We start from the raw sequence: 20110 nt of genomic DNA on the forward strand, positions 1-20110 counted from the left end.
GTAATTTTCCCACACACAGAATTGCCACCCTCTTTCCGTCACTGCTTCCGGGGCATTCACTGCCAACCATAGGAGCACCAATGGTCTGCTCACGATAGTTCAGATGGCGGAGCACTGGTACAGTTCGTCAGAGGATATGGGTTCGATTCCTTGTTCGTAATTTTCCCAAATATGAACTTAATTAGTCATAATCCTGTTCATATAATATATACTAGCGTGACTCGGCGTGCCTCATCACACGTCGTTTCAGAGGGACAGGCATATTTGACCATTTCGATGTCTTCTGGGTCTTCATGGTGTTTTGGGTCTTCAGGGCCATTTGGGTCTTCAGGGTCTTTTGGATCCTCTGGGCCTTTAAGGGTATTTTGGGTCTTTGAGGTGTTTATGGGTCTTCAGGGTCTTTTGGGTTTTTGGTGTCTTCATTGTGTTTTGGGTCTTCAGGGCCATTTAGGTCGTCAGGGTCTTTTGGATCCTCTGGGCCTTTAGGGGTAATTTGGGGTATTTGGGGTATTTTGGTTCTTCGGGGTATCATGGTGCAGGTGTGTTCTTGAAGAGTGCCGATCTTGTTTTAATTTGTTTCATTAACTTCATGACGAAACCACATCTGATGATTCAATTATATTCAAATAAACACTTTGATGAACAAAGCTCAATTTTTTAAATGAAGTAATCTTAAATAATAACTCACAATGTTTTCTTGTGTTTTCAGGTGTTGAACCCTCACGGGCTGTGGAAGAGAAATCCGTGTTTGGAGTTGAGGGTGACGCGGTGACGCTGCCATGTTTGTTCAACAGATCATTGTGGAGAGAAGGGGCTCGGGTGGAATGGGATTGGAAGAAGAGGGACAGGGGAATCATCAGGGGAATCATCAGGGAAATCATCATGCACCAAGACTTCCGGGATGAAGGATTCACTCGGGGTAGATTTTATGATAATTATCTGAACATTACCGGCCATGGAGTCAAAGAAGGAGATTTTTCTCTCCTTTTCTCACCTGTCCGTTTTTATGATTATGGAACATTCACCTGTTACCACGTTAATAATTCCACGAACAAACGAACCAAACTCTCTGAGGTGAAACTCGTTACTGCTGCAGGTGAATATTTATCATTATCTTCATTAATAAATACAATCATTCAATAAACACGTGTGATTAATATAAATTAACGAAGTAATTAATTACAATATAATGTTTGTTCTTCACAGTGAGGAGCTGGTGGAACCCGGTCGAGGAAGGTCGTGAAACCACCTTGATGTGCTCGATCCGTGGTGCTGATGGTGACGTGGAGTGGATGAGGGGGCACCTGTCGGTAGGAAAGGGACAGGTAATGAAAGTTTCACAAATGGGGATCACTGATGGGGGTAAATGGACCTGCGTCGTCTCCACAATGAACAAAACTCGTCTCACCATCAATCACTTTATCAACGTCTATAAACGTGAGATAATTATTTAATTATTGTCTTATTATATAATTTATCTTTAGTTTCACTTTTATTCACATTTGTTATTCAACATTAAACATTCAATTCCTCGTGTTATTAAACATCCCATTCCCTCTCTTACAGGAGGATCACGTGATGGTGTAAAGAGAAGTATTTTTATAACTCCAGTTAACAGTAACATCACCTTACCAGGTGTGAATGATCACAGCACTCGATGGTATAAAGTGAATGAATCAAAATCTCTGATGAAGGATCGAGATGAACAAACAAATGGGAAATTCACAATCACCGAGGATTTCTCACTTAGAATCTCCGATGTTCGTCCCGAGGACACCGGACATTACGAGCGTCTGATCCGGATATTTATTATATATCGATCATCATCGTCACAGGTAAGCTGCTCCACCTGGAGTTATTGTAACAGAAACATGATGAGTTTCAAATAGGTTTTTATTGTAAAAATAAACAATAACATCTTTACTTTCACCTCCAGCCCGAGTAACCCCCAAGAACGACGTTTCTGAAGGAACTGCAGTGAATTTGACCTGTGACCTTTCACATCCTGTACCTGGTGTAACGTTCGGGTGGCGCCATGAAACATCTGATCGTGACGTCACAAACCAGCCCAGTTTCACTTTCATATTTGTTCCTGAAGATGCAGGAAAATGGATGTGTGTTCTGTATGGAGAATCAGGAAGAGTTATCACAACAATCTCACAAACAATTACAGAAGGTACGTTTTGCACCTTTTGGACACGTGACTCGTCTCATCATTATCGTAACATTTAATCTATTATATTGAGGAGATTAACAATAAAGCTATTTGATCGATGTGATTAAATATTGTTAAATAATGTAAAACATAAACTGGATCCACAATGCGGAGGGTACAGGTAAACCACTGTGGCAAGTCTGCTCTCAACATCAAATTTGTGACGTGTACCTCTGTGCTGTGGTTACAAAATCACTTTTTTTTTTTTTTTTTTTTCTTTTTTTTTGTATACAAGATCGAGGCTCGTGAAAGAGCTAACATTAATCACACAAAAAGACAAACCGACACACAAAACACAAAAAACAAGGGGAGCGGTAGACAAGATGGGGAGAGAGGGGGAAGGACACAAAAGAGAGGGGGAAGGACACAAACACAACATTTGAGAGCAGGGACCGAGAGACATGGAGACATCGAGAGATCTGAGAGAGGGCGAGGGCTTTGGGGGGGGGGGGCATGGGAAGGGGGCGGTGGGAGAGGTATAAAACATATGGACACTGCCAGGACTTCCAGGAAAGAAGTTGGAATTTCAAACAAGGTGGATATGGGGTGAATTAGCGGGGGTAGAAAAGATCAAGGTTTTGGATGGGGGAAGATAAGAGATGGTGGTGAACAGCTGTTTTAAAGACCTGGAGGGAGGAGTGGGATTGAAGGGAGTGAGGGAGTTTGTTCCAGAGGCGGGAGAAAAGAGGAATGAAAGAGTGAAGGTGAGCAGAGAGCCGAGATTTCGGCAGTTTAACCATCAGAGGGTTGCTGGCAGATCTTGTGCGACCTGTAGGAATATTTGGGGGACAGAGCACAGAGAGAGCTGGGGGTGCAAGGCCGGAGAGGAGTCGGTAGAAGACAGAAAGACCACCTACCTGCCTGCGGTGGGTGAGTGAAAGGCCCTCAGAGATAGCTTCATCGCGGGAGATTCCAATAATTCTGAAAGCTTTGGTTTCAACAGCGTGAAGCCGAGCTAGGTTCTTCCTCATATGTGGTGACTTCAACTGTCATCATGCCACCTGGTTGGGTGTGGGTTCCTCTCTCACTAGTCATGGCAACTCAGCAAAGGACTTCTGTGACTCACTGGGATTGACACAATCTGTCAATTTCCCGACCCGGATCTCAGCCAATGGAGTATCTTCTCTTCTAGACTTGGTTATGACAAACTTCCCTGCTAATGTCGCTCTTCTTCTGCTCCAATCGGTTCTTCTGATCATGTGCTTGTCAAAGTGGACATCTCTCTGGCCATTCTCAGAGAGCCTCCTCAGCGTCGACGAGTCTGGCATTTCACTCAGGCCGACTGGGACGGTCTTCAAGCAGCCATCAATCGTCTGGATTGGTCTCCCATCTCCACTGCCTCTGACATCAATTCTTCCTGGGAATTCTTCCAAAGCAAACTGATCTCTCTCATGCACAGATTTATCCCATCTCGTCTTCAATTGTCTTACCCTTCCTCCCGTCCATGGTACACTGAATCTTGTGGTGAGGCAGTTGCCCTGAAACAACTTGCCTTTGCCTCTTGGAAGGCTAATCCAACTGAAGGAAATCTCAGTTCCTTCCACCAAGCTCGGAACAAGTGTGTGTCTACCCTCAGGAGTGCCAGGAAGCACTATCTCTCCTCACTCAAGAATGAACTCTCAAACCTGTCTCCTTCCTCCAAATCCTGGTGGCGTCTGGTCAAATCCGTTTCTGGTGTTTGTTCCCCCTCCATCCCCTCCCTTACCTCAAATGGCCACACAGTTGACATCGCACGTGACAAAGCCGAATGCCTCAACTCTGTGTTTGCCTCGAAATCCTTAGTCCCAAACCCATCTCTCTCTGTTCCCACCTTTCCCAGTCGAACCCAAATGCTCCTGGACTCTGTGTCCTTCTCTCCTGACAAGGTGGAGGAGTTTTTGTCAAACCTCGACTCTGATTCTGCAACTGGACCAGACGGCATCAGCCCACGGGTCCTAAAATCCTGCTCTGCCGCTCTATCTCACCCTCTCTCTGTTCTTTTCACCCTATCTTTTGCTCAAGGTCATCTGCCAGCATCCTGGAAATCAGCTAACATTACCGCTTTACACAAAAAAGGTGCAAAAACAGATCCTTGCAACTACAGACCAATCAGCCTGCTCCCAATTATCAGCAAAGTCATGGAATCCATCATTGCTTCGGATATGAAATCTTTCCTCTTCTCCAATGGCTTGATCTCTGATCATCAATTTGGTTTCAGACCAGGTCACTCTACTCTGGACATGCTGCTTCTGCTGTCTCAACAATGGATGGAGGTCCTGAATGCCAAACAGGAAATCAGAGCTGTCTCCCTTGACATATCAAGGGCCTTTGATACGGTCTGGCACCCAGCTCTGCTCACCAAACTCTCCTCCTATGGTATCCATGGAAATCTCCATGCATGGCTTGCGGACTTCCTCTCTGGTCGTAGTCAACGTGTGGCCCTGAATGGATTTCTCTCATCTCCCCTTCCTGTTCAGGCTGGAGTTCCCCAAGGAAGTGTGCTGGGCCCTGTGCTTTTTCTGGTCTTTATCAATGATCTCTCTGACTCTCTGGAAAATCCTCTCTATCTCTTTGCTGATGACTCCACTCTCTGCCGCTCCATTCCTCTTCCCTCAGATAGGCAGTCTGCAGCCTCCTCACTCTCTGAAGACCTGGACAAAATCACAGACTGGTCAAACAAGTGGAACATGTCTTTCAATCCTGCCAAATCTCACTCTCTTACTATGTCTCTCCGAAAAGATCGACTGGACAACCCTCCCATCTACTTTCTCAACAATCCTCTCCAAGAAGTTCTGTCACTCAAGCTTTTGGGTCTCACTATCTGCCATGATCTTTCTTGGGAAAACCACATTTCCAAGCTGGCCTCCAAAGCCAGTCGCCGACTGGGCATCCTCCGTCGTGCGAAGTCCTTCCTCGGCACACCTGAGCTCCTCACCACATACAAGGCTTTCATCCGCAGCTCAATGGAATACTGTTCTCCCCTATGGGCTGGTGCTCCTGCCTCACACCTGGCTCGGCTTCACGCTGTTGAATCCAAAGCTTTCAAAATCATTGGAATCTCCCGCGATGAAGCTATCTCTGAGGGCCTTTCACTCACTCACCGCAGGCAGGTAGGTGGTCTTTCTGTCTTCTACCGACTCCTCTCCGGCCTTGCTCCCCCAGCTCTCTCCGTGCTCTGTCCCCCAAATATTCCTACAGGTCGCACAAGATCTGCCAGCAACCCTCTGATGGTTAAACTGCCGAAATCTCGGCTTTCTGCTCACCTTCACTCTTTCATTCCTCTTTTCTCCCGCCTGTGGAACAAACTCCCACACTCCCTTCAATCCCTCTCCTCCCTCCAGGTCTTTAAAACAGCTGTTCACCACCATCTCTTATCTTCCCCCATCCATAACCTTGATCTTTTCTACCCCCACTAATTCACCCCAGATCCACCTTATTTGAAATTCCAACTTATTTCCTGGAAATCCTGGCAGTGTCCATATGTTTATACCTCTCCCACCCCCCCCCCCCCTTCACATGCCTCCCCCCCTTCACATGCCTCCCCCCTTCACATGCCTCCCCCCCAAAGCCCTCTCCCTCCCACAGATCTCTCGATGTCTCCATGTCTCTCGGTCCCTGCTCTCAAATGTTGTGTTTGTGTCCTTCCCCCTCTCTCCCCATCTTGTCTACCGCTCCCGATGTTATTTGTTTTATGTGTCTGTTTGTCTTTCTGTGTGATTAATTTTCGCTCTTTCACGAGCCTCGATCTTGTATACAAAAAAAAAAAAAAAAAAAAAAAAAAAAAAAAGGTGTGAGGCAGGAGCACCGGCCCATAGGGGAGAACAGTATTCCATTGAGCTGCGGATGAAAGCCTTGTATGTGGTGAGGATCTCAGGTGTGCCGAGGAAGGACTTCGCACGACGGAGGATGCCCAGTCGGCGACTGGCTTTGGAGGCCAGCTTGGAAATGTGGTTTTCCCAAGAAAGATCATGGCAGATAGTGAGACCCAAAATCTTGAGCGACAGAACTTCTTGGAGAGGATTGTTGAGAAAGTAGATGGGAGGGTTGTCCAGTCGATCTTTTCGGAGAGACATAGTAAGAGTGTGAGATTTGTCAGGATTGAAAGACATGTTCCACTTGTTTGACCAGTCTGTGATTTTGTCCAGGTCTTCAGAGAGTGAGGAGGCAGCAGACTGCCGATCTGAGGGAAGAGGAATGGAGCGGCAGAGAGTGGAGTCATCAGCAAAGAGATAGAGAGGATTTTCGAGAGAGTCAGAGAGATCATTGATGAAGACCAGAAAAAGCACGGGGCCCAGAACACTGCCTTGGGGAACTCCAGCCTGAACAGGAAGAGGAGATGAGAGAAACCCATTCAGGGCCACACGTTGACGACGACTAGAGAGGAAGTCCGCCAGCCATGCGTGGAGATTTCCATGGATACCAAAGGAGGAGAGTTTGGTGAGCAGAGCGGGGTGCCAGACCGTGTCGAAGGCACGTGATATGTCGAGGGAGACAGCTCTAATTTCCTGTTTGGCATTGAGGACCTCCATCCATTGTTGAGACAGCAGAAGCAGCATGTCCAGAGTAGAGTGACCTGGTCTGAAACCAAATTGATGATCAGAGATCAAGCCATTGGAGAAGAGGAAAGATTTCATATCCGAAACAATGATGGATTCCATGACTTTGCTGATAATTGGGAGAAGGCTGATTGGTCTGTAGTTGCTAGGATCTGTTTTTGCACCTTTTTTGTGCAAAGCGGTGATGTTGGCTGATTTCCAAGCAGATGGCAGTTGACCTTGAGCAAAAGAGAGGGTGAAGAGAACAGAGAGAGGGTGAGATAGAGCAGCAGAGCAGGATTTTAGGACCCGTGGGCTGATGCCGTCGGGTCCAGTTGCAGAATCAGAGTCGAGGGTTGACAGAAACTTTTCCACCTTGTCAGGAGGAAAGGACACGGAGTTCAGGAGCAGCAGGGTACGACTGGGTATGGTGGGTACAGAGAGGGATGGGTTTGGGATACAAGATTTAGAGGCAAACACAGAGTTGAGGCATTCAGCTTTTTCACGTGCGGAGTCAGCTGTGTAGCCGTTTGAGGTAAGGGAGGGGATGGAGGGGGAACAAACACCAGAAACGGATTTGACCAGACGCCACCAGGATTTGGAAGAGGGAGACAGATAAGAGAGTTCGGTCTTGAGAACGGAGAGATATTGTTTCCTGGCTCTCCTGAGGGTGGACACACACTTGTTTCGGGCTTTGTGAAAGGAAATGAGATTTCCTTCCGTTGGATTTGCTTTCCAGGAGACGAAGGCAAGTTGTTTCTTGGCAACAGCCTCACCACAAGATTCCGTGTACCATGGACGGGAGGAAGGGTATGACAACTGAAGACGAGATGGGATAAATCTGTGCATGAGAGAGAGCAATTTACTTTGGAAGAATTCCCAGGATGAGTTGATGTCAGAGGTGGTAGAGATGGGAGACCAGTCCAGATGATTGATGGCTGCTTGAAGACCGTGCCAGTTGGCCTGAGTGAAATGCCAGACTCGTCGATGCTGAGCAGGCTCCCTGAGGATGGTCAGAGAGATGTCCACTTTAACAAGGACATGATCAGATGATCCGATCGGAGCAGAAGAAGAGCAGCAGACATTTTCAGGGAAGTTAGTCATAACCAAGTCCAGAAGAGAACCGTGGGACCGTGGGACATTAGTTGTGGAATGGTCTGCCCTTTTCGAGAGTAATCCTAAAAACGAATAATATGCAGGATCCAGGAATATCTTTCCTTGCTTTACAATTGAACAATTATTTAAATGTTTTATTGCTCAGGTAGAACTAGAAAAACTGTTTCCCCTAATTTTGACTTCATGTGTGTATCTCCAGGGGGTGCGTTCCGCTAGCAAGCAGCTTGCTTGATTCAAAGTGCTCAATGAAGCACTTCAACGAAACGGAGTGCTCGGCACCGCTTAACAAAATGGCGGTCTCCATGTAAACAATGCTGTCGGAGTCCTCAAACAAATTCTGTCTGTCGCGTCGTTTTGAGTTTTACTCGAACCTCTTATGACAACTTCCCCAAACGAATGTATTGTGTCCGTGGTGGATACAGAGTACAAGGAAGAGTGAAAGAAGGACAAATAAATGGGGAGTCAGAAGGGGAAACCCCTTAACATTATTATCGATACATCCCATCGTTGTGCATTTCGGGGAGCAGGATTGCAAGTTTGCAGATCTTGAAAAATTAGGATGAGAAGTAGAAGTTACAATAAAATTATGAAATTCACATTTCAAAAATACTAGCGAAGATACCATCTGTGTGTGTGGAGTTTGTGCGTACAGCCATTCTGATAAATGTGCAGTCTGTGGACTGTAAATTGCAACAAGAATCTGCTGTTTGTGTGGTGTGTTCAAAGGTGTGTATGGGGTGTGAAAGTCTTAAAGAGACACAATCATGATGATTTTAGAAGAAATGTGTTTATGAAGAAAAGGAAAAAAAACACCAAAATAAATTTTGGAGGGCAATAAGCTGGATAACACTAAACTCAATCTCTCTTTATTTTCATTCCAAATATTATTCATTCGAATCACTAATTAATAGCCGGCGAAGCCGGTGTTGTCAATGAACGCGTACGTATTATGTTGAAAACCTGATTATGCCTTGGCTTGAGAATTCCGAAGCGCAATGGAGGCCGCCATCTTGCGGATGTGGAAGTATGCATAACAAATTGAAAACGTTCAATAGGAGTTTCTTTCACCCGTCATTTTTTGATTCACCATCTTATGCACCTCCAATTTATTATTAAAATACTTTAAGACCAACCTAGGCCCGCACGGGCCTGGTTATCTTCAACGAAACGCGTCACCAAACACCGGACCCAATGAGAGTCGAGCATTTGAAAAAATATTTCTAAAACCAAATCACGCACTGGAGGCCGCCATCGACTGGATGCGGAGGTTTGCATAAAACAATTGCGAAAAAGTTAAATAGGAGTTTGTTTCACCCGTCTTTCTTTGATTCACAATCTAATGAACCTCTAATTTGTAATTAAAATACGTTAAGACCAACCTCGTTATCTTCAACGAAAATCGTCACCAAACACCAGAACCAATGAGATTCGAGCATTTGAAAAAATATTTTTTTAAAGCTTATTATGCGTTTCGGAGCATGAAAATGGCGTCAAATATTCTAAAATTGAGGAAGAATTATTTTTTAGAAATCTCGTGGCCGTCGGGGATAGTTTTTCATGGTCAGAAATACGGTATAAGCGGTTTACATATTTAGTTTTGAAATACGGATAGTTTTTCACGGCCGGAAATATCCGAAGTTGAGATGGAATTCACCGAATTAATCACTGCAAGCTAACTTCTTCTGGTGGAGGAAGCCGCAGTGCCCGGAGAGAACCAGCCCTGACAGCGACTGAAGTTAGAAGACTACACACATACTGTGAAAACGTATGTTAAGCCCAGTTAAAATTTCTTAAAATAGGCCTTAAGCTAGCACATCGTATAGTTACTTCCCTAAGCTTCTTATGACATTTATTGTACTAGGGCATGCCCGTACTATATCTATATCTAAAATTATATCCCCCCCCCTCTATTTACATGAAATGGTTTGGTCCAAAGCGAACGGCTTGCGAGTACGGTGACAATCCCCCCCCCTCTATTTACATGAAATGGTTTGGTCCAAAGCGAACGGCTTGCGGAGTTTGGTAAAGAAATCGCCATAGCGTGCACAAACGCGCAGGAAAGCGAAAGAATCGCAAATTAGTTTTAATTAGTTTTAAAACATAGTTTAACGCCAACATAGTTTGCCAACGTGAAATAAATGAATACGCTCTCAAATGTGCCGTCCGAGGCAGAGTCTGTTCGCCACGTTCGGCACACGTGATAACTCGCTGCTCTCTGATTGGTTGAATCGTTTTTTGGACATAGCTCGGTAACTACTTGTCCGATTAATATGAAACCTTGAAAAGGCACATCCTCGGGTCCCCAGCAATATACCTGGCAAGTTTCAAGTATATCGGACCGGTAGTTGTCGAGAAACAGCGGTCGCATACACACACACACACAGACAGAGATTAGTGGAATTATAGATAGATATCTAAAATTATATCCCCCCCCCTCTATTTACATGAAATGGTTTGGTCCAAAGCGAACGGCTTGCGAGTACGGTGACAATCCCCCCCCTCTATTTACATGAAATGGTTTGGTCCAAAGCGAACGGCTTGCGAGTACGGTGACAATCCCCCCCCTCTATTTACATGAAATGGTTTGGTCCATTCGCAAAGCCAAAGCGAACGGCAGTTACGAATCGCAGTTACGATGAATCGCAAAGTAGTTTTAATTAGTTTTAAAACATAGTTTAACGCCAACATAGTTTGCCAACGTGAAATAAATGAATACGCTCTCAAATGTGCCGTCCGAGGCAGAGTGTGTTCGCCACGTTCGGCACACGCGATAACTCGCTGCTCTCTGATTGGTTGAATCGTTTTTTGGACATAGCTCGGTAAGTACTTGTCCGATTAATATGAAACCTTGAAAAGGCACATCCTCGGGTCCCCAGCAATATACCTGGCAAGTTTAAAGTATATCGGACCCGTGGTTGTCGAGAAACAGCGGTCACAGACAAACATACACACATACACACATACACACATACACACATACACACAGAGATTAATGGAATTATAGATAGATGCAGGTATTGGGGAGGACTGTCTGCGCTTCTCTTTTACCAAGTCTTACCAGGTACGGTACCTAATACACCTACCTACTACCAACTACCTAACCTACTGATGCCATAGTGATGGGTAAAATAGTGGCAAGAGGCTTTGGCTTCGCCGGCTCATTGCGGCTTTGCAGTCGGTACTAGTACCCGGGGAAGCTGGTGTTGTCAATAAACACGTACGTATTATGTCGAAAACCTGATTATGCCTTGGCTTGAGAATTCCGAAGCTCAATGGAGGCCGCCATCTTGCGGATGCGAAAGTATGAATAACAAATTGAAAACGTTCAATAGGAGTTTTTTTCACCCGTCTTTGTTTGATTCACATCTCTTATGCACCTCCAATTTATTATTAAAATACTTTAAGACCAATCTCAGCCCGCACGGGCCTGATTATCTTCAACGAAAAGCGTCACCAAACACCGGAACCAATGAGATTCGAGCATTTGAAAAAATATTTCTAAAACCAAATCACGCAATGGAGGCCGCCATCGACCGGATGCGGAAGTTTGCATAAAACAATTGCGAAAAAGTTCAATAGGAGTTTGTTTCAACCGTCTTTGTTTGATTCACAATCTAATGCACCTCTAATTTCTAATTAAAATACGTTAAGACCAACCTCATTATCTTCAACGAAAATCGTCACCAAACACCGGAACCAATGAGATTCGAGCATTTGAAAAATATTTTTTTAAAGCTTATTACGTGTTTCAGAGGGTGAAAACGGCATCAAATATTCTAAAATTGACGAAGAATTATTTTTTAGAAATCTCGCGGCCGTAGGGGATAGTTTTTCACGGCCGGAAATACGGTATAAGCGGTTTACATAAAGAAAGAAAGCTCGGTTTGATTAACGACAGTCACACATTGCCGTTGAAACGGCGCTATCGTCTGATCTGTCGGCACTGATCTTATTGCAAGCTACATTCTTCTGGTGGAGGAAGCTGCCGTGCCTGGAGAGAACCAGCCCTGACAGCGACTGAAGTTAGAAGACTACACACACTGTGAAAACGTATGTTAAGCCCAGTTAAAATTTCTTAAAATAGGCCTTAAGCTAGCACATCGTATAGTTACTTCCTTAAGCTTCTTGTGACATTTATTGTATGTAGGTATTGGGGAGGACTGTCTGCTCTTCTCTTTTACCAAGTCTTACCAGGTACGGTACCTACTACACCTACCTACTACCAACTAACTAACCTACTGATGCCATCAAGATGGGTAAAATACTGGCAAGAGGCTTTGGCTTCGCCGGTGCATTGCGGCTTTGCAGTCGGGTACTAGTAGCCGGCGAAGCCGGTGTTGTCAATAAACGCGCACGTATTATGTCGAAAACCAGATTATGCCTTGGCTTGAGAATTCCGAAGCTCAATGGAGGCCGCCATCTTGCGGATGCGGAGGTATGCATAACAAATTGAAAACGTTCAATAGGAGTTTCTTTCACCCGTCTTTGTTTGATTCACAATCTTATGCACCTCCAATTTATTATTAAAATACTTTAAGACCAACCTCGGCCCGCACGGGCCTAGTTATCTTCAACGAAAAGCGTCACCAAACACCGGAACCAATGAGATTCGAGCATTTGAAAAAATATTTCTAAAACCAAATCACGCAATGGAGGCCGCCATCGACCGGATGCGGAGGTTTGCATAAAACAATTGCGAAAAAGTTCAATAGGAGTATGTTTCACCCGTCTTTGTTTGATTCACAACCTAATGCACCTCTAATTTCCAATTAAAATACGTTAAGACCAACCTCGTTATCTTCAACGAAAATCGTCACCAAACACCGGAACCAATGAGATTCGAGCATTTGAATGCATAAAGCAATTGCGAAAAAGTCCAATAGGAGTTTGTTTCGCCCGTCTTTGTTTGATTCACAATCTAATGCACCTCTAATTTGTAATTAAAATACATTAAGACCAACCTCGTTATCTTCAACGAAAATCGTCACCAAACACCGGAACCAATGAGATTCGAGCATTTGAAAAATATTTTTTTAAAGCTTATTACGCGTTTCGGAGGGTGAAAACGGCGTCAAATATTCTAAAATTGACGAAGAATTATTTTTTAGAAATCTCGCGGCCGTCGGGGGTAGTTTTTCACGGCCGGAAATATCCGAAGTTGAGACGGAATTCACCGAATTAATCAAGAAGTAAATTTTATCAATTTTAATCTTATCCAGAATGCAAATGGTACCTACTACACCTACTACACCTACTACACCTACTACACCTACTACACCTACGACACCGACGGTACCTACTACACCTATCTACTACCAACTACCTAACCTACTGATGCCACAGTGATGTGTAAAATAGTGGCAAGAGCCTTTGGCTTCGCCGGCTCATTGCGGCTTTGCAGTCGGGTACTAGTAGCCGGCGAAGCCGGTGTTGTCAATAAACGCTTACGTATTATGTCGAAAACCAGATTATGCCTTGGCTTGAGAATTCCGAAGCTCAGTGGAGGCCGCCATCTTGCGGATGCGGAAGTATGCATAACAAATTCTAAAACGTTCAATAGGAGTTTCTTTCACCCGTCTTTGTTTGATTCACAATCTTATGCACCTCCAATTTATTATTAAAATACTTTAAGACCAACCTCGGCCCACACGGGCCTGGTTATCTTCAACGAAAAGCGTCACCAAACACCGGAACCAATGAGATTCGAGCATTTGAAAAAATATTTCAAAAACCAAATCACTCAATGGAGGCCGCCATCGACCGGATGCGGAAGTTTGCATAAAACAATGGGGAAAAAGTTCAATCGGAGTTTGTTTCACCCGTCTTTCTTTGATTCACAATATAATGCGCCTCTAATTTGTAATTAAAATACGTTAAGACCAACCTCGTTATCTTCAAGGAAAATCGTCACCAAACACCGGAACCAATGAGATTCGAGCATTTGAAAAATATTTTTTCAAAGCTTATTACGCGTTTCGGACGCTGAAAACGGCGTCATATATTCTAAAATTGACGAAGAATTATTTTTTAGAAATCTCGCGGCCGCAGGGGATAGTTTTTCACGGCCAGAAATACGGTACAAGCGGTTTACATGAAGAAAGAAAGCTCGGTTTGATTAACGACAGTCACACATTGACATTGCCGTTGAAACGGCGCTATCGTCTGATCTGTCGGCACTGATCTGACTGCAAGCTAACTTCTTCTGGTGGAGGAAGCTGCCGTGCCCGGAGAGAACCAGCCCTGACAGCGACTGAAGTTAGAAGACTACACACATACTGTGAAAACGTATGTTAAGCCCAGTTAAAATTTCTTAAAATAGGCCTTAAGCTAGCACATCGTAAAGTTACTTCCTTAAGCTTCTTGTGGCATTTATTGTATGTAGGTATTGGGGAGGACTGTCTGCTCTTCTCTTTTACCAAGTCTTACCAGGTACGGTACCTACACCGACCTACTATCAACTACCTAACCTACTGATGCCATCGTGATGGGTAAAATAGTGGCAAGAGGCTTTTGCTTCGCCGGCTCATTGCAGCTTTGCAGTCGGGTACTTGTAGCCGGCGAAGCCGGTGTTGTCAATAAACGCGTACGTATTATGTCGAAAACCAGATTATGCCTTGGCTTGAGAATTCCGAAGCTCAATGGAGGCCGCCATCTTGCGGATGCGGAAGTATGCATAACAAATTGAAAAACGTTCAATAGGAGTTTCTTTCACCCGTCTTTGTTTGATTCACCATCTTATGCACCTCTAATTTATTATTTAAATACTTTAAGACCAACCTCGGCCCGCACGGGCCTGGTTATCTTCAACGAAAAGCGTCACCAAACACCGGAACCAATGAGATTCGAGCATTTGAAAAATATTTTTTTAAAGCTTATTACGCGTTTCGGACGCTGAAACCGGCGTCAAATATTCTAAAATTGACGAAGAATTATTTTTTAGACATCTCGCGGCCGTAGGGAATAGTTTTTCACGGCCGGAAATATCCGAAGTTGAGACGGAATGCACCTAATTAATCAAGAAGTAAATTTTATCAATTTTAATCTCATCCAGAATGCAAATGGTACCTACTACACCTACTGCACCGACGGTACCTACTACACCTACCTACTACCAACTACCTAACCTACTGATGCCACAGTGATGGGTAAAATAGTGGCAAGAGGCTTTGGCTTCTCCGGCTCATTGCGGCTTTCCAGTCGGGTACTAGTAGCCGGCTAAGCCGGTGTTATGAATGAACGCGTATGTATTATGTTGAAAAGCCAGATTTTGCTGGATCCCTTGAGAATTTCGAACCTTTGACGCACCAAATCGCCCCATGGAGGCCGCCATCTTGCGGGTGTGGATGTATGCATAAACAATTGCGGGAAAGTTCAATAGGAGTTTGTTTCACCCGTCTTTGTTTGATTCACAATCTTATGCACCTCTAATTTGTAATTAAAATACTTTAAGACCAACCGCGTTCCCCGGGCCCGCACGGGCCCTTGGTTATCTTCAACGAAAATCGTCACCAAACACCGGAACCAATGAGATTCGAGCATTTGAAAAAATATTTCAAAAAAGCTTATTACCGGTACCGCGTTTCGGAGGCTGAAAACGGCGTCAAATATTCAAAAATTGACGAAGAATTATTTTTTAGAAATCTCGCGGCCGTAGGGGATAGTTTTTCACGGCCGGAAATATCCGAAGTTGAGACGGAATTCACCGAATTAATCAAGAAGGAAATTTTATAAACTTTAATCTCATCCAGAATGCAAATGGTGTCATTTTGAACTAGGTACGGTACCTCCGACACCTACCTACTACCAACTACCTAACCTACTGATGCCATAGTGATGGGTAAAATAGTGGCAAGAGGCTTTGGCTTGGCCGGCTCATTGCGGCTTTGCAGTAGGGTACTGGTACTACAGCATTAATATAACAAAATACAATGTTAAAAACACTCGTGATGTAAACGAATATTGACTGCAATCTTTCCTGATGACCAATACACACGAATCTACCAGCGAAAAAGGGCGTATTTGAAATATTTTGTACAAATCGAAATTCAAAATCATCATTGAATTGAGAGATTTATGAAAGCTCCCACCCACCTTCATATAGTACCTCTGTTATACTCACTGAATAGTACGTGGAGTAGTGTGTACATTATAGTTTGGCAGGAGATGAAAAAATTAAAATGAAGCGATTTCTTAACAAAATGACCTTGACCTTTCCCTGAATCATGTGACCTTGACCTCGAAATCGTTTTGAAAACCTCGGAAATCGATTCAGCACCTCAGAAAACCATTATATCCACACCAACGTCATCATAATCGGCTCATTAGTTACTGACATGAAACTTAGCGTTTTCACGGATGCGGACGGCAGCCATCTTGGAAATATACTAATTAGGACCCCGTGGGACATTTTTTCCCGCTGGTAACATCAAATTTCTTGAAGTGGATATCCTAGGGGTGCTAAAAATCATTTTTGAATTTAGTTTTAGGGGTGGGGGGGGGGTACATGGGAACCTCTATCTCCTCCTCAACGATTACGAGTGGACTTTCACGACACAACTAGCGACATTGACGAAGTTACACAGTATAATATTATTGATAGAAGAGTTAAAATAGAATGTCTCACTTGTCTTTGTATTTGAGCATTATGTGTCCGAACCGGAGAGGGCCGTGATGTGGGCAATGTGTAGGATTTGTGGCTGAAAAGTGTCGGAACGAAATCGTGTTTCAGCAATTTGCCAAGGTTTGTTTCTCAGGTAAAGATCACCTGTTGATCAGGTACGAATGCTGACGGCTCGAAGTGGTCTTCCCAAACAACACGTGTTTTGAATGAACAAATGTTTTGATGCTGAATTTGGTTGTTTCTCGGTTTCAACCACAAAGCAAAGCGTTGACGAGCTTTTCGTGGGTCAGGGATGCAAAAAAGGCCTCTGTGGGCAAATTTCTCCACGATGGGAACAGTTAAAAGCTTCGAACATCGGAATGTTGAACGTGGGAATAACTTTTAACACGTTCGCAGGTGTTCCTCAATTGAGCTGTGCACCCATGACGTCACGAGAATAGACGGAAGTAGCTCATTTGCATACTGCCAGTGAAAATAGTCCGATTTGAATGATCCGGCTGATTCTTCTCCCAAGTTGTTTTTGTGCGAATGGGTCAGAGGTATCTTCCTCTTCAACATATTTCTTCTAAAATCGTCATAATTGTGTCCCTTTCAGGGTCGAAGAGGTGAACGGGTCGATTAGGGTCTTATGGGTCCGAAAGGTCTCAACAGTAGTTAGAGTCCAAAGGGGTAGCAGGAGTTGAAGGGTCAATTGGTTCTTAAAGGTCAACAAACAAAGACCCAAATAATTCCCTTTCTAAGGCCATTTTTCCCTGCTGGAGCGGGGTTTGCCTTGCGGGTCCCACGACGATCATCATGGTTCCCTTTACGAGGTAATGTTTTTATGGCCGGATGCCCTTCCTGACTCCAACCGCTTAGTCACCTCTCATGACACGCAGGTAGACGGTGTACCTATTCCAGACCGGGCCACACATCTGCAACCACAGACACAGACGAAAATAATTAATGTGATTATTTAGATTTTGTAACAAAAAAAAAATTTTTTAAGTAAAAAACAAAAAACAGACGATGGTTTCAGAACAACTCGCTTCAGACTCGTCAGAAAGTGAATATGACAAAGATTTTTCTGATCACGAATCCTCTGATAGTCAAAATCATAATAAAAACTACCCGCAGCAAACACATTCCCTCAGTCGTAGCGGGTCACGTGGGTAATAAAATTGGGTTTTTGGGGGGCGGGGCCAATCGAGTGTAAAAGGACAAACAAAAACATGAATCTTTCTTAGAAGATATTTATTGTTGAAAAGAACAACGAATCTTCCCCTCCGCCCTCATTGGAAACCCCCACGATCCAGAATCGGAGGACGTAAGACCAAGTGATCCTGGGGAACATCAAGTGGAAGATTTGTATAGGAAATCAGAGCAATCGGTTGGGAAATAAGGAAAGAGGCGACATCCGAAGTTTCAGGGGTAACCCCCCCCCCCCCCCGGGAGCCCCCATGATCTGAAATGGATCTGATATTTTGAGCCACGACACCTCCCATCCACCCCCATCCCCTTTGCACTCACCTCCCATCCACCACCTCCAATCCATCTACCAGGGAAGTTCTCGGTTCTGCAGGTTGTATTATCTGCCCTTAATATGCGCAAAGATGAAATTTCTTGTGCACATCTTTGTTTTTACCTCCGCGACGGAGGGTGGGTGGAGCTTATATTTTCACTCCTGTCTTTTAGTTCTTTGTCTGTTTGTTTATGAAAAAGTTATTTCAAAAAGTTGTGGACGGATTCGGACGAAACTTGGTGGAGAGGGCGGGTTTGTGATGATGAAGAATGAGTTCAATTTTGGTGGAGATTTGAATCTGGATCTTGATGCGAGTATTTTTAATTTTTAAATGAATGTTGTTTTAAAATATGATTTTATATAAATATAATGCACATTATACAGTTATAGATTGGAGATTGTGTTTCTATTCCCTGGTGTTTTGTTCCACAGATCAAGGCATTCAGGATTGTATGATATTCGTTTGGATATTCATTGCATATGTGCTGCTGTTGGCCATTGTTTCATCACTCTTGATTTGGCACCTGCTCAAGAAGAAAGGTAGGGACGAATCCTTGTACATGATATGGACTTTGACTGGATAACTAGTTTAAACACTTTTAATGGATATTTCCTTCACTCTTCGCCGAGGACACTGTGGGATGTTTAACGTTCACCAACTAATGCCAGCACACTGGATGCCAGTTTCACATGTATACGAGGGATGGCACACACCTTGATGAATCACAGGACCTGTGAAACACCAGGATGATGGTTTATAGTTGGTCGGGATTCGAACCCAGGCTGCTAAGCTTAGAGACGAGTGTGCGTACCTCCAGGTCATCCTGCCAGCCGTTTAAATGAAATATTACACCTTCAGTATTTTGTGAGATGGGAATATAATAACACACACCAGGTTATATATCATATGTTTATTGGTCAATATAAACCAGGCCTAACACGATCCGACTTGTGTTGTTTTGTTCAACAGGAAAGAACCAGAGGAAGTCGAGGAATAAATAGATGAAATGAAACACACAACATGACATGTGAAAGTTTAAAATGACCGGATTCGTACCTGATGATGATTTTATGCAGCCCAGGAACACGTGCTCCGCTCACCTGCTGTCGCTCCATCAACCAATTTAACTTCGTTATTGAAATATTTCTAGAACATGATGAAGTTCATAGTCCTGAGCTGAGGCACAAGGACCATCCCATCCCGTGTTTACTAACTCGTTTCTGATACACCTTCCAAGGTGTTTTGCAACTGAATAGTTGATACCTGCCTATGTCTGTCATGTAATGTGATGTCGAGTAAAGATTGAGCTTTGGAATTTTGTGCAACCAATGATGAAAGCTTTGCTTGTATAATCTAATCAATATAAAGATATAACATATTATTTTTCATTTTCAAACTTCTTCCTCTGGTCTCGCTCTCTGTGGTTTCTCAGCCCTCGACCTTCCCAAGTAATTCCAGGATTCACGAGTTCTTCCATTACCTGTTCATGGTTCAACTCCCAAAATCAAGTCTTGGGGCACACATCCACGTTTTTGTTCCTTTTCCCCCCAAACTCCTATTTCTGCAATTGTCTTCCTGAGACTGTTCCATTGTACCTTTCTTTTCTTTCCAGGATTCCATCCACACAGTGCACCACCATATCATGTCATTCTCCATTGACCTTACCGAACAAACAGTGTACATCATCTGTTACTTGCAGGTTACACTGTTTCCTTCCTTTCTCTTTCTCTTTCTCTCTCCTCTCTCTCTCCTCTCTCTCCTCTCTCTCTCTCCTCTCTCTCTCTCTCTCTCTCTCTCTCTCCTCTCTCTCCTCTCTCTCCTCTCTCTCTCTCTCTCTCTCTCTCTCTCTCTCTCTCTCTCTCTCTCCTCTCTCTCCTCTCTCTCTCTCTCTCTCTCTCTCTCTCTCTCTCTCTCTCTCTCTCCTCTCTCTCCTCTCTCTCCTCTCTCTCCTCTCGCTCTCTCTCCTCTCTCTCTCTCTCTCTCTCTCTCTCTCTCTCTCTCCTCTCTCTCTCTCTCTCTCTCTCTCTCTCTCCTCTCTCTCTCCTCTCTCTCTCCTCTCTCTCTCTCTCTCCTCTCTCCTCTCTCTCTCCTCTCTCTCCTCTCTGTTCCTATTTCTAATTCCCTTACTTTATGTCTGCATGTG

At 44.1% G+C, this 20110-nt stretch overlaps 1 protein-coding gene across 2 annotated transcripts in view; it reads left to right on the top strand.

Annotated features, from left to right (window-relative positions):
• Positions 1 to 19346, top strand: part of LOC144890950 (T-cell surface glycoprotein CD4-like) — a 144794-nt gene extending 125448 nt beyond the window's left edge. For both annotated transcript variants that reach the window (XM_078772837.1, XM_078772834.1), the window contains exons 2-7: positions 710 to 1096; positions 1207 to 1437; positions 1567 to 1835; positions 1937 to 2176; positions 18399 to 18506; positions 18937 to 19346. In XM_078772837.1, the coding sequence (XP_078628963.1) occupies positions 710 to 1096; positions 1207 to 1437; positions 1567 to 1835; positions 1937 to 1945 (896 nt within the window). In that variant the 3' untranslated portion in view covers positions 1946 to 2176; positions 18399 to 18506; positions 18937 to 19346. The remainder of the gene's footprint in view (positions 1 to 709; positions 1097 to 1206; positions 1438 to 1566; positions 1836 to 1936; positions 2177 to 18398; positions 18507 to 18936) is intronic.
• Positions 19347 to 20110: the final 764 nt, after the last annotated feature.

Source organism: Myxine glutinosa, chromosome 1, assembly GCF_964187855.1.
Source record: "Myxine glutinosa chromosome 1, kmMyxGlut1.1, whole genome shotgun sequence".
Lineage (NCBI taxonomy): Eukaryota > Metazoa > Chordata > Myxini > Myxiniformes > Myxinidae > Myxine > Myxine glutinosa.